Here is a 27,180-nt window from a genome sequence, read left to right as displayed (position 1 = left end):
TATACACGAGTAAAATATATACATACACGAGAAAAGGAAACAGTGTACATGAAACCTCTCAGAAAGCGCACTAAAACTAAAAGAACAAAAAGTATAAGAGATGATTGATGCAAAGTGAGAGTATATTATTAAATGTATTTAGATTAAGATTGAATTATTAGGGAGGACGAGAGATTTAAAAAAAAAAGAAAAAAAAATAACAGAGGAAAATTAAAATACGATCATTAATCGTGTACATAAACATCGTTGGCAATATTCGACTTCGCCCGTCCATTTAGTTTCTAGACCACACGTCTCTACGAATTGTTCCTTTCGAGCCAGCATCGAATAGGTCAGAAACGATTGAAGATAATTTGCGCCTGTAATTCTTGTTAATCTATCGTTAAACACGTTGACATAATTTAGTCGAAGTGTTTTTCTTCTCGAACAGAGAATAATTATAATATTTTAAAATATATCATTGTTTATGTTTAAGACACACTTCCAAGTATTCCAAATTCTCATTCATTTTCTTGTTCATCGTTCATCTTCCATTCGTTCATCGTCCATCTTACTCTTATCATTGTCATTCTCATCTCTGACTTCTGGCATTTCCTTTGATCATCTCCATTTCAATTCCATCGTCATGTTTCTTCGAAATGATCAGGTTTTGTACATGTGGTGTTAAGCACGTGGTATAGCGATACAATATAACATTCAATCAAAATGAATTTACGAATAAAATCTGACGACATGGTACAGAATATGTATAATGCTAAATAATTTAACCATTGATTCATGGTTTAGTTTGTTATTTCTTTATTTTATCACTTTGGAATTCTGTTTACCATCCCTCTGTTACGATCCTTATTGATTTCCTCAGTGCAATATGCCTTATTTGATTCAATGCAATTTATAAATATTTATAATTTATTACCTGTCTATTTATTACGTTCCTACCTATTCTTAACTCGTCATCTATTTTCTTTATTCAATTAAAAAAGAAAGGAAAGTATGTGAAATATATTTAGTAATTTACGTTAGCTTTAAATTTATATTAAAATACATAGTAATTAGTTATTCCTCCACTGTATGCCTTTCGAATAACCGAAATGTTTAAGACTTGTGTTTCTAATTGCTAACGAAGGGTATTATTCCTACTGAATAATTGTACAATATACGAACATCTTTACACGCATTTCAAGTACTCACATTCTGTACAAAAATTTATAACTACTAACTAATAAACAAATTTCGGCAATGAGTTAATTAAACTTATAGTTGATTTCATGTTTATCTTTCTTTTTCACAAAGAAATGCTGAATTTATTTATTTAGTAGAAATCTTTTTTTTTTTGTAGAAAAGAAACATAGAATAGCTTAGAAATTTTTATTCGTTTGTCGATTGGTATCGAATCATTTAGGATGACAATGTCTAATAATAAACACAATGGCGATTCAAGCAGCTCTGAAGATGAAATATCAAAAGATGCATTAAAAGAAGCGATAGATCATCAATTTCTGAAGAATGAGTATTTTTCCAACGAAAAATCTCAAAATTCAGATGTTTTTAAGAAAACAGATGAACATAGTAAGTATTATAACCTCACTTTCTCTTTTGCTTTGCATATTCTACTTCTTGTCACAGAAACTTGCAATAATTGACAATAAATTCTCTATTTTAGATGACTTAACAAAAGATACTAATGTGAGAAATCTTGTGTCATTAAGAAAAGATTTGGAAGAAAAGAAAACATTTTCTAATTTTGGTGTCAGTCCAACATTTCAGAGTTTTGTTGCAAAAAAATTGGATGAAATAATAGAAAAGTACGTAATTAATTTAACAAAAAAGACTATCAACTGCCTGATTAATTAATACATGTTATATAAATCTATGTTTATATATTTATTTGTCACATACTAATTGTAAAAAAATTTTTTCGTCAGATCGATCAAAATAAAAAAGATAGACATAAATAGTATTACAAATAAAAGAGAAGACAAGGACAGCAATTGTGGTATAAAATTACTGAATTCCTCTGTGGAGTTTTTAACGACTGAAAAAGAAGATGAAAAGCCTCAAAGAAAAAGAAAAATTAAAGCAACTATAGATGATGAAATGAATTTGTTAAAATGCAAACAAGTAGCTGTAGATCCTGAACAAATATTGTCAAAAGTTTGGACTAAAGCTTGGACAAGTAGAAGGAAAGGACCCGAATTCAATTACAAAAAATTGAAGAATGGTACTTTAGTTGAAATAACCTAAACCATAGGTTAAGTTCAATTTAATATAAATTAATTTGTAATATATAAAAAATAAATGTTCTGTATATAAATTCTATTATTTAAAAATTTTGTTTTTCTTCCCTTCTTATTGTATAATGATATAATGAAACATTATTTTTATCATTGTATTGTTTTATATACAGTGACATTCACATATTTGAGTAACAGGCTTGATAATTATGAAATTAATGAGTTGATAACAACCCATGGGCCAGTGTTAATAGATTATACGTTAAAATTCTAGAGTAATTTGCAACAAAACTATGGATTATCAAGGAACAAGTTCCAATACAGATAATATTTGTAAATTGTAGGTATTATATTCCTAACCTTAAACTGTGTTTACAAACAATATTTGATAGTATAAAATTGCATAAATATATTATAACTTTATTTATTAATTTTTAGGTGTAATGTACGACCTTGTATATATACTTGTCCACAATGTGAAATAAGATATTGCAGCTCTATTTGTTATAAATCAGAAGCACATTCAGAATGTTCAGAAAGTTTCTATAAACAGTGTGTAATAGATGAAATAAAGTCTCACGGAAAAGACACAGAGGGTAGAAAAAAAATGCTAGAAATTCTCAAAAGAGTACATGAAGAAGATATAAAAAATATGGAAGCATTAGCAAGTGATGATGAGATTGATAATGATGAGTTAGAAGAAGAACTTGATTCAGATGATGACAATGATGTAATTTGAATTCATGTTAATACCGTTAATAAAGAATATCTTTCCTTCATCTTTGCTCAAACTACTGTATTTTTTAGATACCAGATTTAGAAAGGAGGCTTCATAATATAAATTTAGACAATGCGGATGAGGTATGGTCTGCATTAACAGATGCTGAAAAACAGGAATTTGAGGCTCTGATAAAAAATGGTGATGTAGAAAAATTTCTACCTCAATGGATTCCATGGTGGACATATCATACCAAAAAGAAACTTGTGCAAGATATAGATCAAAAGGATGATGAACTGCCACCTCTAATAGATGTTCCAATACTTATGGCATTGCAAGTAATCTTCAAAATTATTTACATACTTAAATCTAATTGCAGAAAAATTTCAAATATATACTTAATTACAGAAAGCTTCTCCAAATGTTGAGTTTAATGTACTAAATGTAATTTATGCATATGCATACATGGCGAACTATCATAATGGTGACTATTTGAACTGTCCAGTAGAAGCTACAATTGTTTTTCTTGATCTTAGTGATAATATGAAACTTAATACAATCTATGAAAATTCAGAATCAGCAATAGCTTCTGTTGTTCACAAAATTACTAATGTGAGCGTTATAACATTTAACATTTTACAATTAGAAAATTACAAGTAGTAAGAAAAATTTAAATATTTATTTACTATTTTTAGTGTAATTGGTTATCACAAGATGAACAAACTTTATTAGCTTCTAAAGAAGCTGGTAATACAATAATGCATGGGCCTGACAAGAAGAATGAATATCTCTATGTTGCTGTTGCACTTTCAGAATTACACAGATTGTTAACAATGACGACAGAAGAAATATCGAAAAATAAAAGTAAGAATGCGAATAAAGAATTTTTCAAAAAGTTTGTTCAAAAATATAACGTGGATAATATAAATTTATCGAAAAAACAACTTCTTTTACATCTTAAGAAATTGGAATACTATTTATCATGGACTAAAAATCGTCATATAAATACTTGTACATAAAAGTATTTAACAATTCATTGTGAGATATTCTTAAATAAACTTTAGAGTTTTATATTTCCAACCAATAATTTCATGATTAAAGAAAATTCACTCACCGAATCCTCTTCTTCAGCAATATATCTTCTCAATAATTTCACTTTTCGTACACTTAACATGACAACACAAACTTTTTAAACATTAAAATTAAAAATTTATCTGCACATTAACGTACATGTCATTACTGTTAAAAAGTACAAAATTCAAACCTTAACTTCGATAAACGGAATCGATATATCGACTGTTTATTTACTTTGATACATTGTGAACATAGTCGCGAATCTATTCTAATATTTCGGGCGCGAATTTTAAATACAAAGATAGTTTAATATTTTAACTTATCACTTTATTATAAGCTATTTACTTATAATGTACCCTTATATTATAAGTAATGTTCGTTAACTCATTTTTACCTGAAGAAAAATGTAATAAATTTGTGATAATATTCTTTCATAGTTAGCAATATTGCTAATATTTAATTCATTTATAATAATTAATGCTAATACTTAATTCATTTACTAAATTTTTAATGTAATAAAATTAATTAGAAATTATTCCACTTATAAATTTCTATTAAACTAATTAAGTAATATATATATATATATATAACACATCACACAAATGATTGTTGATTGATTTCTACTTTCTTAATTATCGGATTGACAAAATTAAATTTCCAAATTCACTTTTTAGCTTGCATTGAATTCCTAGAACTGCTATTACTCAGCATTAATTATATTTTATATTTATATGAAAGAAATATTAATATATAAATATATTAATAATTAAAACTTAATATCATCAGTCTTTGGAAAGCGACAGAGCTAAATATCGAATCCACAATCGATAGGTCGAATAGCGAAAGACGATCTGTCAGTGGGATAAGCAGACGATATTTACAGGAATCATACGGTAAGTGGACAGTGGGCAAAATGGTGGCAGATGAGAAATTGTTTTTCTCGAAAGCCGTTCAACATTTGGCTAGATGTTTAGCGGCGATCAAACCTACACCATGGGAAAAGGTGCGTTGATTATTGATTATGTATTCCACATTAACGTGATATTTACGCATTAGTAAAAAATTTGACATTTTATTAGAATTAGGTTAATTTTAAGGACGTGTCAGCTGATATCCTGATATGTCATCTCATGATATAATTCGAAGGACAATCTAGTAATCACCTCACGCATTAATGAAACGTTTGCAGTTGATCATTAACGTCATTAGATTGCTAAACAAATGATTTCTAACATACGTTTCAGACATAATTCACTGTTTAAGAAATTGTTTTTGTAGATGTAATTTTGCAAATAAAAAATTGCATGACATGTATATGTTTTTCTATTTAATAATAATTTTTGTATTTCGATTAATTCATAAAATTTATTTCATCTATTAATTTATGAATCCATACATGATATAACATATAAATGAGTTTAAGAATTTTAGTAACTAATCAGATATAGAATATATTTAAACTAAATATTATTTATATAAACTAGATTTTTATGTGACTAACTTGTATATGTATATATGCATTTGGTATTAAATAAAGTTTCTTTTATAATGTGTATTATATATCTGATTTATCATCTTTTTTTTAACACAGGTTACACAGTTATTCAAGTTATGCCCACAAGAATCTGCTCAAGGTATATATAGATTGGATCAAAGAGGACAAGATGCAACTATTGCATTGGGAATATATTTTCTGGAATCTGGTTTACAACATCGAGATAAAATATTACCGTACCTTCTACGATTACTACGTGGTCTTCCAAAAGCTGTATGGTTGGATGAGGTCAAATGTTCACCTAGTGAACGCATTCCTGTTGCTGAGCGCTTTAGTTTCTGTTTGAACACATTGCTCAGTGATGTTGCAGCTAGATGTGAACCTGTACGCGAGGAGATCATTTCTACCCAAGTAGAAATACTGGCAGTTTTAACAAATCTCATTAGGGGATTTAGAGATCAAAATGGCAATAGAGGAATGCAAGCAAAATGTAAAATTTTCTTTCTATTATCAATTGCACCTTAGTTGCAATTATTTTATAATAATTTTTTAATAACTTTACTTTAGTTGTAATTACATATAATGTAATTATTTTTTTTTTTCTTTCAGTGTCATTATGCAAATGTCTAGTTCCAGTATTAATTGGTTTAGCCCGTTCTATGGGCCGCTTTGCTTACACCGATCCACCTCTTTTATGTCGAATTTTTCCGAGACCGGAACAACCCCTTTCCATACCAAACACAGAAATGCGCTTAACATTGGATAAGAAACAGCACAGTTTCTCAAACTTTCGACCGATTATTCCTCGGTCTTTAAGTGGTAACTTGAATCCTCATCCAACAATAGACACTGCACCAAATCTGCTAACTGGCGATCACGACTATCCTTGCGTCAAACGACCATCTTTGCAATCTTATTCATCGGTGCCCTACGATCCGGCCACATATTTTTTTAGTCGATATGGATCAAGTTTCAATCAGTTCCCACAGATGAGATGCAACGAAAGCCCTGAAAGGAGGGCTGGTATGCAATTTAATGTGGTGCATTTACAAAGTGTACTGGCTTTGGCAAAAAAGTTGCTCACTAAAGAAATTTTAACGTTCCTCGATGAGGAAGCTCAACAAGTTAGTTGCGTTGTTTTGTAGTATTATGTTCTCAATATTTAATAATTTTTTAAATTATTTTAAAAAATTTTAATTATTTAAATTATTTTAAAAAATTTTAATTATTTAAATTATTTTAAAAAATTTTAATTATTTAAATTATTTTAAAAAATTTTAATTATTTAAATTATTTTAAAAAATTTTAATTATTTAAATTATTTTAAAAAATTTTAATTATTTAAATTATTTTAAAAAATTTTAATTATTTAAATTATTTATTTTTTTCTCTAGGTTTACAACTCCGGACAGGTGCAAATATTTCCTTATCGAACATTTAACGAGACAATGAATCTGGTAATGGTCGCTCTTCTACGGGAATTGTTGCAAAATCAACGCGATTTGCCTACTCCTTTCACAAAGGACGTACAAGAGTTCGTGAAAGGTCTCTTTTTATCCGGCCAAACCGAATTACAATCACGTCAACACGATGCAAGCGAACGGGAAGATATGGATACTAACTTCAGAACTGTAAATAGATTTAAAGTAAATGTCATGGCTAATTCTGCGTGTGTTGATCTTCTTGTTTGGGCAATTGGTGATGAAACTGGTAAGTGAGACTATATATCAACGAATGAATTAAATATATGTAGTTTGAAAAACCAAATACAAATATTTTTGATAATTTTGTTGTTTTAATTATTAAATTATTTAAATCAAATTCTTCTGTGTTAGTAGGATTATCTATAGATCATATACGTTATTTTTCCAGTGAGAGACCAGTATGATTTGTCCGCGCTATTCGCAGATATCAGTTCGATGCTGATTGGCGAGGGTATTCGAATTTAGCTTATATTGCATTTCGATTGATTTTCCCATATCATTAATAACCATCAATATTTTTAACTAACGAGTAAAAAACCTTCTAGTCTGATAGTGCGTTCACGCGGTTCTCCCGTTACCCTCATGGTCTAATTGTTGTTCCACTAAACGTAATTCTCTTAGCTGATTCTAACTGTTTGTTGGACTATTAATGCAAAAATGAACAATGAACATTTCATAGACAAAATCATTATTATGACATATATACGTATTTCTATGTATTGCTGTTTTAAATTATTATTATTGAGAAATTAATTTCCATACAGAACTCTTCGTTCAGTTGTCCAACTTCTGAATAACAGTGTGCATATATTGGCAAACATTATTCATGGAACTAAATATTTCCAGGTGCGGATAGTTTATGTGGTCGTTTAGTTGAAAAGATTAACTCTAATCATGGACCAAAACTGGTGCTGGCACATATGCCTTTACTAATGGTATGCCTTGAAGGATTAGGAAAATTAGCACAAAAATTTCCTAACATAGCGAGTACATCTATATATTATCTTCGGGATTTTCTTGTTGTCCCGTCGCCTATATTACTTAAATTACACCGTCAACAAAGTGAAAGAGGTAGCATGATATTACAAATAACTGTATTTATATGACAATGTTACATTGTAATTAATGAGAAAATTATTCTTTTTAAGGGAAAGATATGCAAGATTCGAAACAAACTACTTCGTCAATACAGACAGCTTTCGAAAAATTACGCGATGCGGCTATTGGCAACCTTTGCATCGCTCTGGAAGCTGCTCATTCTGTGAATCCAGATTGTGTACCGGCATTAGTTGCCAGTGTTTCGAATAGATTATTTGCGGCCGATATATGTGACGGGTACTACATATATTGTTCACTTTATGTTATCAATTTCCAACAATTTATATCTTCGATCTTGCGATATCTCAATTATTTATTTCAATACTTTTAGTGAATCCGATGACAGGTCGAATAGCGAATTAATTTCGAAAAATATAGTAATCATGTTGGGGCATGTTGCCGTTGCGTTGAAAGATACCCCAAAAACTATGCGTACAATATTCCCGTTTTTTCAGCAATTATTTTGTCGTACTCCGAGTGATCTTGATTTTCTGATCGTGGATCAGTTAGGATGTATGATCATTGCGAAATGCGAATCAAAGGTTCAGTTTAAGATCAATTAGTAATTACCGATTAAATTGGTAAACAGCTTCACATATATATTACAGTGTAATGTAAGCTTCAGAAGAATATATTTTGTTTTAGATATACGAAGGTATAATGCAAATGTTTTCCATGTCACTGGGCTCCAGTACTGCAACTTATGCTTCGAACGATGATCGTAAACAATATTGTCACGTAGCTAAGGCAGTCACAAATGCTCTTGCAAACATAGCAGCAAATCTTCAAGGTGAATCAGAATTGGACGATTTACTACTCCACTTGCTTGAACTTTTTGTTCAACTCGGGCTAGAGGGTAAACGTGCCAGTGATAAGGCGTCAAATAACGTTTCAGTAACGGTAATTAAAGTTGATAATTCAAATAATAGAATTATGTGAAACTTTACAAAATTTAATTTTAATTGTTACATCCTCCAATCAGAAAACAACCACTAGTGCAGGAAATTTAGGTGTACTCATCCCTGTAATCGCTATATTAGTAAGGCGACTTCCACCAATCAGACATCCACAAAAGAGGCTTTTAAAACTTTTTAAAGACTTCTGGCTTTATTGTGTCGTAATGGGTTTCGCCGGTGATCAAGCATCGAGATTATGGCCTGCAGAATGGTACGAAGGTGTCAAAGAAATTGCTGTAAAATCACCTTATCTCATTTCGCAAACTAGCGCACGCCTTGAGATGAGAGAATTGCAATATACGTCAGCTGTACGCAATGATAGCGTTTCTTTAAATGAATTGCAAGAATTAAGAAGTCAAATATTAAAATTAAGTACTCGGTACATATTTCTTCTACTCTTCTTGCGAATATATCTTAGAAGACAAAGTTGTAAACGTTGTCTTTTTTTCTTTCACAGGACTAATGATATATCACAGTATGTAACGAAATTGCAATTTGCACAGTGTACATATTTATTATCAGTCTATTGGTTAGAGACGTTGAGGGTAGCAAACAGTCCTGAACCTAGTTTACAACCAATAATGGAATATTTATGCGATACAGATTTGCAAAAAGATAAGAGTGGCATGTGGCAGTGTATATGTTGTGTCGCTGATTCCGTTTTTGTAAAGTTCAAAGATGTTATGCAGCGTAAGCCAAAAGACGAAAGGCGGGAAAAAGAACTCGAAAATCATGCTCAATTTCTTCTGGTGTATTTTAATCATGTACATAAGCAGATTAGACGAATAGCGGATAAGTATCTTAGTGCACTGGTAGATGCGTTCCCGCATCTTTTATGGAATTGTAAAGTGCTTTGGAGTATGTTGGATATATTACAGGTACAGATGATCTTTTATCCCAGAGTATATTTCTTTCACTGTGCCGTTAATTAAATTATTATTTGTACAGATTTTATCTTTCTCGTTACAAATTGATCCAAATGAAGAGACACCAATTTTACGAATACCTGGTACACCATACAGTATTGTACTTATGGATACGCTCGAAGCAAGAGAAGTATGTATATTAGAATTATGCGAATGAATTACTCATATCCTAAATCTAAATTATGCTGTACAGATTATCGTGAAAGATTTCACTGCAAGATGTAAAGGTATAGTGCAGGAGGCCATGAAGTGGGCGCCTCAAGCCACTAGATCGCACTTACAGGAATATGTAAATCAAATCCCGTCTTCTAGACTAAAACATCATTCTGGTTTATGTTTATCTACGGATTCAGTTCTTGAATTTGTGGACCTTGCTATTCCAGCATCGGCCTTACCAAATGTAAAGTCATATTCTTAATATGTAATTTTTCAAAATACTTTATCTTAAAAACAATGAAATCTACTCGTTGTAGACTAATTCATTAGATAAACGGCCACGTGGTCCAAAAGGAGCCAGCTCGTGGCTTCTATCAATGATGTCCACTCGATCACGATATGCTGGAGAAATAGCGGGAATGTTGTCGTTAGCGCAAACTGAATCTTCTACTTCCGAAATATCATTTGAGGAAATTAGAAACAAAGTAGTTGACTTATTAATCGATGCTGTGTGGATGGCTTGCCGTGCTCGAAATGATGTTAATCATCGTAGTGCTCTTTGGCGTGCTACTGCATTATTAATTTCTATGCCTGGTAATTGTCAAATTATAATTTTTTGAGAATTATTTAATCTTGTTTCATAATTAATACATTATAACATCTTAATTTATATTTAGGGACACATAGACGTTTGCTGCATACAGTAGCTTCTTCGCAAATTGAACTGTTCACTCCTGCAGCTATGACAACAGCTGTTGAATGTTGGCAGTGGATACTCACTGTACGGCCCGATTTGAAATTGCGTTTCTTACAAGAAATGCTCGTTGCGTGGCAATATACTGTTGACAAAAGAATGGGTTTGTTTGCTCCCGATGAAGAAGAAGTCAATCCATTAGCAGTATATGAAGGCTGCAAATTGGGTCCGAATCCTCCACAAGTGAAACCTCATGATATTTGGGTTACATTTATTGTGGAATTGATTGAAACTGCTAAATATTGCTGTCAAGAAACAGTTGATATGATAGTCACATTGTTACATCGGTCATTGCCTATGACTGTTGGTGCTTCTGGTGAGGAACCTGGAATGAGTCGTCACGTTGCTGCGGTTGGAGTGCGTTTTAAATTACTTTCTTGTGGACTTCTTCTTCTTCAAGGAGATATTTTGTCGAGGTATTATAATATTATAATATGTCTTAATAGATAATCAAGCAACAAATGTCTGATTACAGGACATTAAGCAAAAACGTCTTACGAGAACGCGTATATTGTAATTGCTTGGATTATTTCTGTCGAGATCGTCAAGTACCAACGCAAGAACTAGAACAATTACACGAGGACTTAGTTACTCTTATACGTTTCTGGCAAGTCAGTAAATCATATTCGACTAAAAAAGCACTGATATTTTTTTTCTTCTTTTATAATATTTATCATATTGTAGGTAATGCACAGTGACAAGAAATATTTAGTAATGACTGGTACCGAAAGTGAATTTGAAATGTTAACACCCCAGTCGTGTTCAACTGGCGGTTTCGGACCTAGTGAAACAATTAGCTCCTTGAGTACGGCCTTGGGTACAACGAATACTGAATTTTCGAAAACACCAACAAGCGTATGGATCAATACAGTTCCAATGTCTACTAGTAGTAATACATTGGGGAAACGTAGTAATCGTAGCAAGCGTGTCATGAATGCTAACGTCTTTGTAAAAGATTATATAAAAAAAAGAAACTTGATACTCGAATTACTGGCAGTTGAAATAGAAATGTTATTAGTAAGTTCAATCTTGCACTTTGTAATCTCTTTTGAATATCTTTGTCAGCACTTTAACACTTTCGTTACATAGGTCTGGAGAAATCCTAGTGGAAGACAAGAGCTTGCACTTCCAGGTGAATCAAGCATTGCAGAATGGCGTGCTAAGGGAATGAATGATCGATGGCGAGAGTATACACGGCTGGCATGGGAGATTAGTCCTGTTCTTGCTATATTTTTACCAGTTCGATTAAAGAATTCAGAAATTATTATCAAAGAAGTATGTGGACTTGTCCGTCTTAAACCTGTGCCAGTTATGCACGTTCCAGAGGCTTTACAATATCTCGTTACGACTGATACATTACTTAACGACGTACCTGAAGTAAGATTTTTTTTTTTTTTTGCACTGTCAATTTCGGAAGATTCAAAGAATTATAAACTCTGATTTATTAATTAATGTTTTAGTTGGTGTATATGCTAACTTGGGAGAGAGTATCGCCTATTCAAGCTCTGGCATATTTTTCTCGTCAATTCCCTCATCATCCAATCTCTGCACAATACGCAGTAGAGGTGCTAAGTAGTTATCCAGCAGATGCAGTACTTTTCTATATACCACAACTTGTACAAGCTGTACGCCATGATACTATGGGTTATGTGATAGAGTTTATAAAGAAAATTTCTAAACGTTCACAGGTAAATATTAAGAATATCGCTCAATTATTAATTGTTTAAATCAAAATCTTTATAGTTATTCTTAATTTGATATACAGGTCGTAGCACATCAATTAATTTGGAATATGTACACAAATATATATATGGACGAAGACAAACAAGTAAAAGACCCTGTTCTGTATGATATATTAGATTCGCTTGTGAAAAGTATTTTAGGATCATTGTCTGGCCCGGCAAAACAATTTTATGAAAGGGAATTCGACTTTTTCGAGAAGATTACGAATATTTCAGGTGAAATAAGGCCATATCCTAAAGGCCCTGAACGTAAAGCAGCGTGCCTAAAATCGTTATCAAATATCAAAGTACAACCAGGTTGTTATTTACCATCCAATCCTGAAGCTATGGTAATTGATATTGATTATCAAAGTGGAACACCTATGCAGAGGTAAGTATTTTGGTTTATATTATTTATTTATGATATTATATTGTTATTAATATTTGATTTATTATTGTCGTTTATAGTGCCGCAAAAGCACCATTTTTAGCGCGTTTCAAAGTTCGAAAATATGGAATTAACGAGTTAGAGAATATTGCATTAGCAGTGTCGGCTGCTGGTAAAGTTGATGTTAAAAGAGAACCAGAAAAAGAGACTTGGCAAGCTGCTATTTTTAAAGTCGGAGATGACGTTAGACAGGATATGTTAGCTTTACAAGTGATCAGTATTTTTAAGAATATATTTCAAAAAGTTGGATTAAATTTATTCTTGTTTCCGTATAGAGTAGTAGCTACAGCACCTGGGGTAAGGAATGTTATAGTCATAAAAAACAGTTTTGATAGACATTACTAAACTGCAAAAAATTACTATTCCAGTGCGGTGTAATAGAATGTGTACCTAATGCAACTTCACGCGATCAACTTGGTCGCACCACTGATATTGACATGCATCAATATTTCATTACACGTTATGGAGATGAAACTACAAAAGAATTTCAAAATGTACGTCGCAATTTTGTAAAATCAATGGCTGCTTACAGCGTGATTACATATCTTCTACAAATAAAAGATCGCCACAATGGGAACATTATGTTGGATACTGAAGGTCATATCATACATATAGATTTTGGATTTATGTTTGAAAGTTCGCCTGGCGGCAATTTAGGCTTCGAGCCTGATATTAAGCTGACGGATGAAATGGTGCTCGTAATGGGAGGTAAAATGGAAGCCGCGCCTTTCCGTTGGTTCATGGAATTATGTGTACAAGCTTTTCTCGCCGTAAGGTAAGTTGTTAATAAATGTTTAAATAGGAAAATTCTAGAAATTTACAGATTAAACTGTAACATTGTTTCACAGACCTTATCAAGAGGCTATTATTTCTCTGGTTTCTCTGATGCTTGATACTGGATTACCGTGTTTCCGTGGACAAACGATAAAACTTTTACGCGGCAGATTCGTGCCGACAGCAACTGATCGTGAAGCGGCGGCCTATATGCTCAATGTAATACGTAACAGCTACCTCAATTTCCGTACGAAAACTTACGATATGATACAGTATTATCAAAATCAAATTCCCTATTAAATTAACATTTCTAAATAACTTTCGTTGACGATTGTTAATTTATAATGAAGGAGTTCATTATCCTTGCAAAGATTGTTAAATGGATACACCATGTACTATATTGTTAGATACAGCAGCATCGAGTCTGCTGTCTGTACAAACCCCTCAGTGTCAATGTTATTCTTAGATTCACATAAATTTTATGGAAGCATTAGGCTCTGAATGTATATAACAATAATGTATTATAAATTGGAAAAGAATTATCCTATATGCTTGCTATCAAGCAAAAGATGTGTATATGAGAGACATTCCTCTGTTTATTATTTATGTACTGTTATCAGTTAAATGTTAAACAGCAGAATATTTACTTACATGTAAAAATATCAAATTATAAATTAAAACTTCAAATAACACGTAAAACTTCTATTTAAGCTAATTTTATTTATTATATATTACATTTAAAGTATAACTAATATTTATTTTATTGCATTCATTTACTTGACAGTTGTTTCCTAAGTGGATTCAAGTTTACTTGAGACAAATCAACTTTCCTGAAAAAATTATATTCAATGTATCTTGAGTTTCACTAGCATTATAAGAAATTCAATAATAAAATAAAAATTAGTAAATACTCTATGCAACTAAAATATTAATGTAGTATGTACAATTTTCACTCGTTTTGTTGATCACTTTGTATATATGAAATATTAGAAATATATTTACCCTGCTTCTAACTGGTCTGCTGTGTATATCACACTTGGTGGTTCTACAGAACGCCTAGCATCACGAGTGTAATAATATACCTTTGAACTTTTATGATAAGGCCCAAGAGGTACACAAGGCTGTGGTTGTGTACGTGCAGCAATTTTATCTGCATATCTCAAACCATCATCGTATGGTTTCTGTAATGTTCATTTTGCATCGCGTAAATTAATTTATTACATTCCACACAAACATAACTATCACTATTTATTTTGACATAATAACATTTGATACATAACCAACAAGATGGATGCACTCGTAAAAAGTAAAATTTAATTCCATTAATTTACACGTTAGCAATGCTAGATCTGAATTACTATGTGAAAAATAGTTTCAGCGTATATATTGATAAAAAAAAACAACAAGTTACGTAATATTTATAAAAATAAATAATATAAAACGTAGATTAAAGCGTTGAAAGGTTACTTACACCTCGAAATATATTTCGAATCGCTTCTAAAAGAGTCGTAGTACGGAAAGCTTTCATTTTTAATTTCTGATTTGAAATAAATAAATTCCAATACGAAAATCACTGTGGACCATCCAATTCTAAACTTAAATACTCAATTGTCATCTCGGTCTCGAAGTTCGATAATTTGACACAATTTTAACTATCGATAATTGTTATTTTCAATTATCGAATGTTATCGAATGTATCGAATAAGAACATTTTAAAACTGTCTTAATCTTTTCTACATAAAGATTATAAAAAAACTATATTTTATACACAAAATGATTAATAATTCAATTTTTGAAGCAAATTTTTCGCATTTTGTTAGTTAAAAGTAATTTTAAGATATATTAATTTTAAAGGTCAAATCATTCGAAACTTCAAAAACTACATTTTCTTGCAATCTACTAAAGACTTTTAGAACAACAGAAAAGATATTATATCATATTATAAAAGTAAATACTTTTTTAAACATTCTATTTCACAACGAAAAAATATTTTTTATTATACTTGAACGCAAAATAAAATGGACATTTCAAAGCAAAGAATATACATATTATGGCAGTTTCATAATCACCGACATATTTATCTAAAAAATTCCCCAGTAATATATAACGCCACCTCGAGCCCAAGATCCAAACTCTAATATTATCTCATATTTTCTTTTTGTGTAACTACAGATGATTTTTCTGTTCGTCTTGTACGTACGTATGTCAATGGTCATTGATTGCAACTTCGTGTGATACGTCATTACCTCAACCGAACACTAAGGTCATCGTTTTATCAGTTCAAACGCTCGATATACGATTCGTCAGCGTATTTGCGTTCGTGATTCAGCAAAACGGTAATTGCATCTTGTAACTAACCGGTAGTTGTTACGAATACGAACAAGCTACATTCTATAAACGGTTGTTGCTGACGAACGTAGTCGAGAAACTTCTAAAGATGGTTAAGGCTGTGTGCGTTCTTCAGGGTGAAGTCAAAGGCACCATTTACTTTGAGCAGCCGGTAAATAATATTTCTTCAGTCATTTCAATGTAATATTGATTATATTATTATTGTTTTCTACAATGTGATTGTCGCACAGGATAACTCTAGTCCAGTCAAGGTCACAGGTCAAGTAACCGGTTTAAAGCAAGGGCTGCATGGCTTTCACATTCACGAATTCGGCGATAATACTAACGGTAAAGGCATTGCCATTGAAGTTTTATGATTTTATTCTCCATCATTGTTATTAAAAGCTTCTGAATGCTAATCAAATGTAATTTGTTTCATAAAAAAAATGTTGTTTTGTCTCAAGCAACAGTAGATAAGGCCAGTAAATAATAACATGTATTTATTCTAACTTGCATTAAGTATTTTATGTTCTTACATAAATAGTAAATGCCATAATCACTTTTTTCGTCTATATAGTTAATATACATAAGTAATTGTGAAAAATTGTTTATGTAGTTACACAAAGTATAAAAACGTTTCTAAAATTTATTATATTAATGCTTTTTATGTGTTTAACAGGTTGTACAAGTGCTGGACCACATTTCAACCCGTTAAAAAAAGATCATGGTGGTCCTGATGCAGATGTGCGTCATGTTGGAGATTTAGGCAATGTTGAAGCAAATGCAAGTGGTGTTGCTAATGTCGACATAACTGACAAGATTATTCAACTTCAAGGACCACACAACATTATTGGTAGAACTCTGGTGGTGAGTACTGTGTAATGTTTTTTTTTTATGAATTTTGTGTAATGATAAATCAAGTATAATTTGGTTTCTATTTTTTTTTTTTTTTTGATAGGTTCATGCTGATCCAGATGACCTTGGTAAAGGTGGAGTTGAATTGTCTAAGACAACAGGAAATGCTGGAGCACGATTAGCTTGTGGTGTTGTTGGAATTGCAGCCTAAATATATATTCTATTATAATATTGCAAGTAATGGAAAAATCATTAGAAACTAAACAATGTTGCATCTGTTACAAGTTTGAATATGAGTTCAACTATCATTCCTAATTTTCGTGTAATAAATATTTTTCATATGTAATCCATTGTATAATTATATTAATAAAGTAATGGTATATGGTATATTTTATTAAATCAGATATATCTATTACAAATTGTATTTAAACTCCATCCTATATAATTTATGAAATAAAAATAGTTGTACTTAAAATTAGACAGATCTATGTAGTTAAGAATACATAAATTGCAATATTTCTGCAATAATTCATATTTTTAGTTATCACTATAAAGTTATCACATATACTCTAAAAAATAAATATAAAAAAATATTGCATAATATTACATAATTGAGAAATATAGTTTGTGAAATCGATTTAGCCAAATCATAAAGTCAGACATTAATTTAAGATATATAGAAAAAAATAAGGCATCGTGTTATTTATCATAAAATTATAAACAGTAAAATATATATATGTAATTAGTATATCTTTTTTATGTAGCTCTAAAAATAGGATTAGTTATTGCGAACACCGTTTTATACCATAGAATATATAAAACTCTACGAAGGAACTAGTTTTCTTGTAAACTTGTGTTTATGTCGGTAATAAAGTAAGTGTTTATGTTGGCAATATGTTTCTTCAATTAAAGTGACATTGTTTCAGCACGTTTGAAAACTCTTGAGAAGTACTTGTCATATACTTTTGACAAATAACTTTCAATTGTTTAAATCATCATAACAATTTCTTATAACAAACTGATACGTAATATGAAAAACAAGTTTGTTACATCTTTATCGAATTTTCACGTTATTCTGATGTTATTGGTAGAGATTTTAAAATAATCACGGGGTTAGAATGTATTAATACCCAAAAGAAAGAATTAATATTTTACAGTAATTATTTCATTAAATTATATTGTAAGTTGAACAAAATGTGATATAAATTGTTGTCCCAAATAACAATTTTGTTAATTACGAATAAATAATATCATAAATAATTTTCATTGAATACAAAGAATTGACAGGAAAGTTTTGTTAAATGTATGTTTTGTATTGCCGAATATCGTAGCCTAAACAAATTAAAATGTTTAAGCGAATAGAAATTAACAGAGAAAATGAAAACACTATACCTGCCAAACGGCCAAGATATGACATAAAGAGAGACAGCTTGGTAGGTACTTCTACAAGAGAGTCAAGAAATAAAAAGTCTGGAAAATCAGATGATGTCTGGGGAGATGATTTTGCAGAAGAAGATATTGAAGAAATGGACATTGTGGCTACTCAGGCTTGTTTGCAGGTTTCATTTATGTTGCATATTTTGCATGTTCTTGCGTTGTGTATACTTTTAATTATTCATGATGTTTTATTTTTAGGATGATGATTTCACGAGCCAATCAACAACAGATCAAAAACCATCTACTAGTAAAGCAATTCCTAATTTAAATGGTAATGCTCATAAATTATCAAAACTTGTAAATCCATCACAGTATAATAGTCAAGTGAAAGAAGTAGAGAATTCACAAGATATAAGCACCATAGTTTCTGTCAATTACACACAGTTCAAGAATAAATTAATGAATAAGAAAATATATAATTCTACATTTAAGCTGGATGAACATCCTATTACAGGTAATATTGTGGCAAATTATGATGTTTTATAGATCACTTGTATTGCAAAATTTACAATTTCAGAATCAGAATACCTAAAGGAATTGGAGAAGTTGAAAGTTGAAAATCAGAAATTGTTAAATGATTTTATAACTAAAGATGGGGAAGCAGTGTTTTTGCGAAATCAGCTGCAACAAACACAATTAAGAGCAGAGAATGATAGATTAGAAAAAAGACAATTTATTGAAGAACAAGAAAATCGACATAGAATGGAAATTAATGCCATTTGTAAAGAGAAGGAAAATTTAAAAACGCAACTTGAATTGCAGGTCAGTGGTTTATAAATAAGTTCTTTTAATTTTGTTATACAATAAATTTTAATTCTTTCTTTTTTTTTTTTAGACATTCGAGATAGGGAATTTAATGGAACGTTGTAAATTGTTAGAGGGTGGAAATGTTAAATTCGTAGAACCACATATAAATTTTAATATTTCTACAAACAGAAGCAAACTTAATTCACCAATGAATCGGTAAATATTTAAACTACTTATATTTTAAATATTTACTATTTATTAAAAAATTATTATTTTTAGGCCATCAACTACAAAATCAGTTAAGGTCAAAGAAACTTGCGTACAAACTAATGTATTTAATAAAAGCAGTTATATCCTTAAAATATGGAATCCATGTAAGCAGATTGTAACTTAAAAAACATTAATTTATGCAATATTCATAATTATCATAATAATAAATTTAATAAGAACATATTGCAGATTTTCCTCTTACAGAAATACCAAAATTAATATACGATCCACCGCAATTAGAGAAATCTGTGGTTGATATTCAAATTATAGAAAAAATTGGAAGGCGAAACTTGCCGATTTTACAAGAAGAAGACACATATAGAATATTCGGTAAAATTTTTTTAACATCTTATATTATAGTATAGTATATCTTTGGTTATATTTTCGTGTCTTTTGTAGAAAATCCGGAATTAGTAAAACCTGTAACAACAGTGATAGACGATAAAAAATTATCGGTTGAATTTATTTTGCCGGAAATAGCTGCTCTTCAGCGGAAAACGAGTTCAGAACTCGAAGCGGAGAAAACTATACCAATAATGAACAAAGTAAGTTATTCAGTAAGTATATATATTTTAATTCGTGTTGTCAAATGATAAAAAAAATTTGCTGATCATTATATTTCAGTTAGTTTCTACTGCGAGGGAATTGATCTTAAATATAGTAGTTGTTCTACAAACGATCTCTCAAGCCATGAGAAATGACGACATTCGAGATATGAATGATATTTATTTTTCTTCCTTGTATTCGACTTCTGATTTCAATGGAAAATGCATATGTTCTGCAAATGCATGGCACGAGTGTGAACGTGGTGTCGAAGCTAGAAGAGTGTTTGGCGTGTTGTCATACGTAACCGTTGAATCGACTTACCTCAGCAAGTATATCGCAGGAAAAACACGTTTGCTTGTAGAAAGGGATGAATCTTACAAGATTTACTCGTGTAAAATGGTTCGTTATAATACCTGGTTAGAACAGGGATGTGAATTTGAGATGCTTAAAATGATATTGCAGTTCGTTGTTTTAGTTGGATCCACGGTAATATTCTACATATATTGGTAATTAAAGTGAATGAATGTTTTTACTAATTTTATTTTTTATTACTATTAGAGAAGGTCCCATCAATTTAGTGGTCTTTTATGTGCAATTATGATGGTTATCTACAATGTTCATGAAAAAGTTGAATACTGCTCTGAAGGGTATTATGGGATATCTTTTTCCTCAATAAATTTTATATTTTAAAATATATCTTTTAAATTTAAAATTATCTGTTGCAGAATGGAATATATTTACCAGATATTTAAAGAAATAGTATTTTGTAGGCCTTTGCCATATTGTTACGCGTTAGTCAGTAATTTAATGATGATTTTTATGAAATCAACGACATATTTGCGGAAACTCTGTATTAATTCAAGTATGATGTTTACTGTATTAATAGTCATGTTTTTGCATGTACAATTTTTACAAAAAAAAAAAAAAAAAATAAAGGAAAAATATCATTTCATTATCATCATTTTAAATTTCATTATCATTTTTATAGAATCAATGGCGGTGAAGAATTGGAAGGGTTCTTTACACTTTACTCCAGGTAAATCTTTGTTTTTCTGAATAATTGAATTTTAGAAATTGTCATATATTTTTGTTGCAGATGCTTGTCCGCTGCAAATTTTTTTAGTACAATTGGAAAACTATCATTTCGATCTATTAACCGCAGTGGATATTACAGACGTATTATTACAATTTGTACAGTACATACTGCAAACAGATGTTATTCCTTTGAGGTCTGAAACCTTGAATTCTTGCAATTGTTGCATGAAATTACTGAGGTTCACCATTAAAACGCTGTGCAAATGTACCGAGACAAATTTAACTACGATTGAGAATTTTAATTCGATTGATTTTCCTATGCCAAAGGAAGATTTTTGCATCTTAAATGCCATTTGTGCCAAACATTCGTTGTTCAACACAAGACCAAGTAAATTGTGCATACACGAGATATACAAAGATAAATTCTCAGACGAGAACAATTGGTCGATTATGAAAAAAAGGCAATCAAAGGTATTGAGAGATGGAATTAGGTTCTTGTCTCACGTAGCCATATGTGACCCAGATTTTATAATTCGATTGTCAGATATTGAAGATTCATTTCATTTATTCATGAGGAATTTAAGTGCCTTCAAGAATTTTGTCTTCCACGAAAACGAACGTAAGTATGAATACATTTATATTAGAAAAAGTACGATCATGCTAATTTCGAAACTTCCTCTTCATTCATTGATACTTTTGTTGTTACTCTCGTATCTACGATACGGACCATTTTAATTTTGTCCCTGTTTATCAGAGAATTTTTATATTTCCGTTTTGCTGATTACTCATCTTCTGTCATCGTCATAGATTTCAGTTTCATTAATTCTTTTTTACTATTTCATTCCTTTTAGAACATCTTTTTGTTCTGTCTTTAAAAAGCATAATATTAACTTATTAATTGCAATGTAAACTTTCTTCTTTTGCAGAAGAGGCCATGAATCGAATAAAACAGACATTTATTTTGGATAGAACACAGCTGCCTGAAATGGAGCAATTAGGAGTAGGCAACTCTAAAAAGGAGTTGGATATATTATCAAATTTCAAAACATCGTTCGTACAATCACTATCTGCGAGGCCCAAAAAGAACGAAAATCATAATAAATTTCTGGTCACGATTAAATCACTCTTTAGTAATAGATCTTAGTCTATTACTAAAGAGTGATTTAGTCTTAGTCTTAGATTTAGTCTTAGTATGAGAAATCTCAATGTTATTTTAATTAACACAATAATAAAACCGAAGACTGAAAGTATTCGAATTCCGAAGCCATTGATTGTACATATTGTTTTATAATTTGTATAATTTGTATAATATGATACATATTATTTTATAATTTGTATATTGTTCTAAATATTGCTTTAAAATAAAAAAAAAAAATAATAAAAAATGCAGTGTCGCGTAATATTCTACAACGAACAAGTTTTTAATTGGAAATACTTTACATGATAACACATGTATTAGATATTTTAAGATTACTTTTATCTTCTAACTAATTGACTTGTTATAATTTCCTGTACATAACATTTTATAAATCACGTAGATACTATTATATATGCATATTTTACAATGCAAATAAAATATAATTTTATAACGTATCCAGACAATTACTATATTTATCATTTCAACCAGTTTCTTCCTTTCATGATCTTCAGTCCGTGAAGATACCTTGAGATGTACGAAAGGGGTTGAATGTATGACTGTGACGTCGGTTCAAAAAAAAAAAAAAAAAAAAAAGAAAGAAAGAAAGAAAAGAATCCTGGCGCCAGGACATGATTTAATCAGAGGCGGTCAGTGTTTCTCCCTTCTCGGAATTCATTTATCTGTAGAGCAAAATGCAACTTGTAGGAATTCTCTTCAAGGCCTGGCAATGTTCGACGTTGATAACGCCGGCCGGAAGCAGATAGAACACTTATCATGGCAGCGTGTCGACGGAAGTGATGTTCCCGCCCTTCCATTCGGAGCTGAATAAACCCGAAACGCAGCATCCCTATTACAGTCATAGATGCAGAAGGATCAGCAGCATATTTTACTTTTTATTCCTCGTCCAGTGCGTCTTTCGTGTTTAACTCGATCGTTCTTCGCGCGGTTCGCCGTTCGCCATTTGAGTTCCTCTTTCCTTCCTGGTGGTGTTTCTGTCCTACGTGCGCACGACACATTTAATTTAATAAAAAGAGAAAGAAACAAGAGCTGAAAGAAACGTTTCCTTCAGTGTGGTTCACAAGTTATGAGTACGGTGAATAGTTTAGTTGTAAAGCATACGTTTTCACAATGAAGATCATTTCGATGGCGCTTCTTCTGTTAGTCTTCCTGGCGCAGTACATTGTCTGCTACTATCCAATACGTCCAACGACGAGTAAGTTAAGTGTTAATTCTCTATTACGAGGATTTACAATTAAATTATGTTTTTTTCAAAATTTTCACCATAAATATATATTACGTGTAAAAGACACATAACGTTTTAAAATTCACTAATATGATAGAATCTTTTATTTTTTTTTTTTTTGGTAGTTAAATATATTGTCGTTATCGTTGTCTGGCTATTATTAACCAACCGCATTTAATCTTCTCGTTATCTACAATCTACACGAAAATCAGAAGGAAAATCGCAATACAAAAAGCAAAAATTTTCTGCATTTTTCGTTTGTACAACAACTGAGAAAGCAACGAAATTCCATTTTGTAAGCGGATTAACCAAATGGTTATTTTCGATCGGGAAACAACGTTATTTCCTTCGCGTTTTCCTGTTTCATCCTTTTTAATAGAGGCTTTTATTAAATTCGCATCGCGTTATTTGTGAAACCAGAGAACGCGCTCGATTACACTTCGGCCGCGTTATAATAATTTATTCTATTTATTTCTACATTTCGTCGATTGTAAAAATTTGAAGAACAATGTCGAGCACTTTCCACGGCTTTCCTTTAAAGGATCAAATGCGAGCAACTAGTGTGCACTTACTTTCGTTTTCTGCCGGCAATTTACTACAGGGCGCGGAAACGAGGTGAAAGGGTTTCTTGGTTGAGCAGGAATTAAAATTCAATTTCACCCGGCCTATCGATTTCAATCCGCCTTTGTATAGCATTGAAAATTACGCGCGGCATTTATTACGCGAGGAGTATTATTACCAAACAAAGGCCAACGTTGAATATTCAATAATCTGTATATCGAGGTGTCTGTAAAGAATAAATTCGTTCATTGTGCCTCCTCTCTGCGACTTCCATACTCTCGTCGATTTTCAAATTCTTCTTTACTGCAACAAAAAGAAAACGCACGATTATACGAGGCCGTCTACACTTTTATATCGTTTCATTTCCATTGAACGTAATAATAATTCTTCAATGGCCAGTAGTTTCATTGTTCGGCAGCAGAGTCGAGGCAGAGTCCTTCGTCATCTGTCAACGATATAATTTTACGATCGATTAATTAATTGATTGTGAAGTGAAATATAATAATTAATTCCGTGAATATTAATTTTCAAGGTACCGGCAGGTGTCCGCAGGTGAGGCTGGTGAACGGCCGAGTCCGATCGAGGGCCAGAGGGAGAATCATCAGATTTAGTTGTTACGAGGGTTTCAGTCTCGTAGGTAGCAAGTACGCGACTTGTTTTCGAGGCCAGTGGGATAGGCCTACGCCTATATGCGTCAGTAAGCACGCCTTTCTAATCACAATTGATAAAACTACGTACACCAACAGCCTTCTTTCAATGTGACTTTTCTACGAATGGACATTCTGGATGTTTCAGTTCATTAATCACTTTATTATTGCCGCCAACAGATGCAGAATGTCCCGCTCCAGCCATGCCAGAACACGCGCTGATGGCGCCTAAGTACAACGGCGCGATACTGTTGTATTTCTGCGAACCTGGATACACGTTGATCGGCTCGCACGAGATTTATTGCGACGGAAGACACTGGAATGGCACAGTGCCTTATTGCCGAGGTATTCATACCTTTTCTTCTTCTCAATCTTTTTCAAACTCGAGCAAATACTTGATCAAAACTTGACACGACGTCTTTATTTGCCGACATTTGTGCGACTACGTTACAAGATATTATATAAGATATTTTGCTTTCGCAACTGAAGACCTCTTTAAAGTAACAGTAATTCTGATCTGATTTCTTTCTTCCACGCTCTTGACTTCCACGAATATGGAACGGCAACGGTAATGCCAAATTTTTAGCCCGCGCGGTGCAAGTTTCGCAATGGCAAGATCGGGCGCGCGCAGGTGCGTCGGTGATACAGTTATAAATTTAGCGAACAGCGCTAACATTATCGTTGGGATAACACCGCAATGCTCGTTTGCACCGGCCCTAATCTGTTGGCCGAGAAATTATTCGAACTAGCAGGCTTACGCGAATTCTGTAGCTAAAGGGAGGTGCGCGTTTCGTTCTGGCAATTTAGATACCACCGCTTCACCTCCGACGCAGTGCGACTTCGAAAAACCGGATCTCTGTTGGTGGGAGCAAGATCCTTTGCACGATTTCGATTGGCAGCGGCACAACTTCGAGACTACGAACTATCACATAGGGACCGGGCCGTCTCACGATCACACGCTAGGGCCAGGGAACGATGGTATTTATCACGTTTTTACACGTACAGTTGAAATTATTTATTTTTTTTTAGAGTTAAACGCTAAAGTTCTTAAAGCTTTTCACTCTGAAACCGATCGGCCGTTTCAGGTTATTACTTGTACATCGAGGCTACCGGTCGATTGGAAAACGACTCGGCGAGGATCATCTCTCCCATTTACAACGCATCGTACACGGATTATGGCTGTTTCTCGTTCTGGTAAGCAAAGTTTACAATTGAGGTCGAACATAAGCGCGCGAAACGAGATTTCTGACTTTTTCGATTTTTAACTACTTAGAAACTATCTTTGGGTCTTTGGTACGTGTAAAAATATTTCACGTATTAAATTACAATTTGAACAGTAATGGTCAAAGTAGAATTGAACTTCTGGCTAGAGAAATCAGTATTAATTTTGAATACAAAAATTCCCATATCTTTTTAGCAATTGTGAAAAAGGAAACTTTGAAACTCGTCATATGGATGGATCTGATGATTCTAGCGTTCAATTTGGTTAGTTATCTCGATTCATTGAACTAATTAAATACGACGAGACTTTTGTCGCCGACTGAGGTTTGCGAGGTTTGAAATTTATTAGTTTGACACTTGATCGTTACGTCGAAGCTTTTCTCTCTCAACAATACTGCAACTTTTTATTGATTACGACGATCTGATATCGATACACGGTTAAAAATTAAAACGTCGTGAGAGAATCACGATTCAGATCTAGTTAAATCGAGGCTTTTCAGTTCAAGTCTAATAATTTTCCGCGACGTTTAACATTCATAACAAGCTATTATTATTATTAGTTGATCTTTCTCGTTTGCAATTGAGTCGTCACACATCTCATCCCAAATTTAATTCGTATCACTCGTCTTACTCCGTAAGACGAAACGTATCATTTATTTCAACAAATAGAATGACAATGAACATTTTAACATCTCGAGTGAAATGAAAATACACACGAAAATTAGAAACGACGATGACCCTCTTCATTGAATTTGCCTCAAGTTTTGAAAAAAGAAATTGCTCGACCTTCTCTGGGAGAGAAGAAGAAAGACAGGATTCTCAACGGCCGTAAAGACAACGAAGGAACAATTTCAGGTATCACATGTTCGGCACGAAGATAGGAGCCCTGAACGTGTACTTCAAGCAAGAGAACGATCTTCTGCCGCGGCTAATGTTCAACAAGGAGGGTAACCAAGGAAATCAATGGCTGCACGGTATTTTCAATCTACCCAAGGCTAAGAAGGGTTTCCAGGTGAGAAAAGGGGATGCATAAGCGCGAATACATAAACTAAACCCGGCAATTTCGTTTCACTTCACAATGGCTTTCCATTTTCTCGTTCTCAGGTCATAATCGAGGGCGTGCGAGGCAGCGGCTACGTGAGCGACATCGCCGTAGACGACGTGGCCATTTTGCAGGGTGACAAGTGTCGAGACGACGCTAAAGCGGAGAACGAGGGGGTCACCGAGGGCGACGATGGTAATTTGTAGAAAATGGAGTTCCCCTTTTACGGGCAGAGGAAAAAAGAAAAAAAAAAAAAAAAAAAAAAAAAAAAA

At 32.2% G+C, this 27,180-nt stretch overlaps 7 protein-coding genes across 7 annotated transcripts in view; 6 read left to right on the top strand and 1 right to left on the bottom strand.

The window, feature by feature from the left end:
• Positions 1-1,364: 1,364 nt before the first annotated feature.
• Positions 1,365-2,322, top strand: LOC122527648. The gene is made up of 3 exons (XM_043652018.1): positions 1,365-1,569; positions 1,664-1,805; positions 1,926-2,322. Exons 1-3 carry the CDS (start codon positions 1,404-1,406, stop codon positions 2,242-2,244), a joined length of 627 nt encoding a protein of 208 aa, XP_043507953.1. The 5' UTR covers positions 1,365-1,403; the 3' UTR covers positions 2,245-2,322.
• A 66-nt stretch (positions 2,323-2,388) lies between these two features.
• On the top strand, positions 2,389-4,032 carry LOC122527645 (zinc finger HIT domain-containing protein 2). The gene is made up of 5 exons (XM_043652012.1): positions 2,389-2,574; positions 2,673-2,964; positions 3,042-3,290; positions 3,361-3,564; positions 3,648-4,032. The coding sequence occupies exons 1-5, from the start codon at positions 2,528-2,530 to the stop codon at positions 3,969-3,971; spliced, it is 1,116 nt and encodes a 371-aa protein (XP_043507947.1). The 5' UTR covers positions 2,389-2,527; the 3' UTR covers positions 3,972-4,032.
• Positions 4,033-4,885: 853 nt separating this feature from the next.
• On the top strand, positions 4,886-14,751 carry LOC122527628 (phosphatidylinositol 4-kinase alpha). Its single transcript, XM_043651979.1, has 22 exons — positions 4,886-5,029; positions 5,618-6,011; positions 6,131-6,645; positions 6,916-7,231; positions 7,852-8,076; positions 8,154-8,340; positions 8,435-8,645; positions 8,749-9,003; positions 9,086-9,438; positions 9,517-9,937; positions 10,008-10,115; positions 10,179-10,385; positions 10,459-10,735; positions 10,819-11,311; positions 11,371-11,506; positions 11,580-11,912; positions 11,985-12,272; positions 12,356-12,583; positions 12,661-13,007; positions 13,085-13,361; positions 13,433-13,839; positions 13,913-14,751. Exons 1-22 carry the CDS (start codon positions 4,940-4,942, stop codon positions 14,136-14,138), a joined length of 6,294 nt encoding a protein of 2,097 aa, XP_043507914.1. The 5' UTR covers positions 4,886-4,939; the 3' UTR covers positions 14,139-14,751.
• Positions 14,539-15,492, bottom strand: LOC122527630 (NADH dehydrogenase [ubiquinone] 1 alpha subcomplex subunit 7-like). Its single transcript, XM_043651982.1, has 3 exons — positions 15,310-15,492; positions 14,841-15,019; positions 14,539-14,668 (listed from the first exon to the last, which is right to left on the bottom strand). Exons 1-3 carry the CDS (start codon positions 15,364-15,366, stop codon positions 14,608-14,610), a joined length of 297 nt encoding a protein of 98 aa, XP_043507917.1. The 5' UTR covers positions 15,367-15,492; the 3' UTR covers positions 14,539-14,607.
• A 559-nt stretch (positions 15,493-16,051) lies between these two features.
• Positions 16,052-17,425, top strand: LOC122527629 (superoxide dismutase [Cu-Zn]). Its single transcript, XM_043651980.1, has 4 exons — positions 16,052-16,338; positions 16,418-16,514; positions 16,846-17,033; positions 17,125-17,425. The coding sequence occupies exons 1-4, from the start codon at positions 16,276-16,278 to the stop codon at positions 17,230-17,232; spliced, it is 456 nt and encodes a 151-aa protein (XP_043507915.1). The 5' UTR covers positions 16,052-16,275; the 3' UTR covers positions 17,233-17,425.
• A 492-nt stretch (positions 17,426-17,917) lies between these two features.
• On the top strand, positions 17,918-22,418 carry LOC122527620. The gene is made up of 14 exons (XM_043651963.1): positions 17,918-18,580; positions 18,657-18,912; positions 18,976-19,220; positions 19,294-19,421; positions 19,485-19,579; positions 19,665-19,805; positions 19,875-20,020; positions 20,100-20,507; positions 20,580-20,668; positions 20,747-20,883; positions 21,010-21,057; positions 21,118-21,675; positions 21,983-22,202; positions 22,249-22,418. The coding sequence occupies exons 1-13, from the start codon at positions 18,368-18,370 to the stop codon at positions 22,198-22,200; spliced, it is 2,682 nt and encodes an 893-aa protein (XP_043507898.1). The 5' UTR covers positions 17,918-18,367; the 3' UTR covers positions 22,201-22,202; positions 22,249-22,418.
• Positions 22,419-23,031: 613 nt separating this feature from the next.
• Positions 23,032-27,180, top strand: part of LOC122527622 — a 27,857-nt gene continuing 23,708 nt past the window's right edge. Inside the window, exons 1-7 of the mRNA XM_043651964.1 lie at positions 23,032-23,407; positions 24,531-24,695; positions 24,826-24,990; positions 25,453-25,623; positions 25,731-25,839; positions 26,722-26,878; positions 26,971-27,103. Coding sequence (XP_043507899.1) covers positions 23,323-23,407; positions 24,531-24,695; positions 24,826-24,990; positions 25,453-25,623; positions 25,731-25,839; positions 26,722-26,878; positions 26,971-27,103 — 985 coding nt within the window. The 5' untranslated portion in view covers positions 23,032-23,322. The remainder of the gene's footprint in view (positions 23,408-24,530; positions 24,696-24,825; positions 24,991-25,452; positions 25,624-25,730; positions 25,840-26,721; positions 26,879-26,970; positions 27,104-27,180) is intronic.

Source organism: Frieseomelitta varia, unplaced genomic scaffold (genome assembly GCF_011392965.1).
Source record: "Frieseomelitta varia isolate USP_RPSP 00005682 unplaced genomic scaffold, Fvar_1.2 scaffold_229, whole genome shotgun sequence".
NCBI lineage: Eukaryota > Metazoa > Arthropoda > Insecta > Hymenoptera > Apidae > Frieseomelitta > Frieseomelitta varia.
The sequence above is the reverse complement of the archived record's forward strand: the minus strand, read 5'-3'. Positions and strand labels throughout refer to the sequence as shown.

Excerpts from the sequence above, each read along its gene's own strand:
- LOC122527628 (XM_043651979.1), top strand. The coding sequence starts at position 4,940 with ATGGTGGCAGATGAGAAATTGTTTTTCTCGAAAGCCGTTCAACATTTG. Across the intron at positions 8,341-8,434 it reads GCGGCCGATATATGTGACGG|TGAATCCGATGACAGGTCGA; the intron begins GTACTACATATA and ends CAATACTTTTAG. Across the intron at positions 8,646-8,748 it reads TTGCGAAATGCGAATCAAAG|ATATACGAAGGTATAATGCA; the intron begins GTTCAGTTTAAG and ends ATTTTGTTTTAG.
- LOC122527648 (XM_043652018.1), top strand. The coding sequence starts at position 1,404 with ATGACAATGTCTAATAATAAACACAATGGCGATTCAAGCAGCTCTGAA. Across the intron at positions 1,570-1,663 it reads TAAGAAAACAGATGAACATA|ATGACTTAACAAAAGATACT; the intron begins GTAAGTATTATA and ends TCTCTATTTTAG. Across the intron at positions 1,806-1,925 it reads TTGGATGAAATAATAGAAAA|ATCGATCAAAATAAAAAAGA; the intron begins GTACGTAATTAA and ends TTTTTTCGTCAG.
- LOC122527630 (XM_043651982.1), bottom strand. The coding sequence starts at position 15,366 with ATGAAAGCTTTCCGTACTACGACTCTTTTAGAAGCGATTCGAAATATA. Across the intron at positions 15,020-15,309 it reads TTCGAAATATATTTCGAGGT|AAACCATACGATGATGGTTT; the intron begins GTAAGTAACCTT and ends TGAACATTACAG. Across the intron at positions 14,669-14,840 it reads GCAGACCAGTTAGAAGCAGG|GAAAGTTGATTTGTCTCAAG; the intron begins GTAAATATATTT and ends TAATTTTTTCAG.
- LOC122527629 (XM_043651980.1), top strand. The coding sequence starts at position 16,276 with ATGGTTAAGGCTGTGTGCGTTCTTCAGGGTGAAGTCAAAGGCACCATT. Across the intron at positions 16,515-16,845 it reads ATTCGGCGATAATACTAACG|GTTGTACAAGTGCTGGACCA; the intron begins GTAAAGGCATTG and ends TGTGTTTAACAG. Across the intron at positions 17,034-17,124 it reads TTATTGGTAGAACTCTGGTG|GTTCATGCTGATCCAGATGA; the intron begins GTGAGTACTGTG and ends TTTTTTTGATAG.
- LOC122527645 (XM_043652012.1), top strand. The coding sequence starts at position 2,528 with ATGGATTATCAAGGAACAAGTTCCAATACAGATAATATTTGTAAATT. Across the intron at positions 2,575-2,672 it reads ACAGATAATATTTGTAAATT|GTGTAATGTACGACCTTGTA; the intron begins GTAGGTATTATA and ends ATTAATTTTTAG. Across the intron at positions 2,965-3,041 it reads ATTCAGATGATGACAATGAT|ATACCAGATTTAGAAAGGAG; the intron begins GTAATTTGAATT and ends TGTATTTTTTAG.
- LOC122527620 (XM_043651963.1), top strand. The coding sequence starts at position 18,368 with ATGTTTAAGCGAATAGAAATTAACAGAGAAAATGAAAACACTATACCT. Across the intron at positions 18,581-18,656 it reads CTACTCAGGCTTGTTTGCAG|GATGATGATTTCACGAGCCA; the intron begins GTTTCATTTATG and ends TTTTATTTTTAG. Across the intron at positions 21,676-21,982 it reads TGTCTTCCACGAAAACGAAC|AAGAGGCCATGAATCGAATA; the intron begins GTAAGTATGAAT and ends CTTCTTTTGCAG.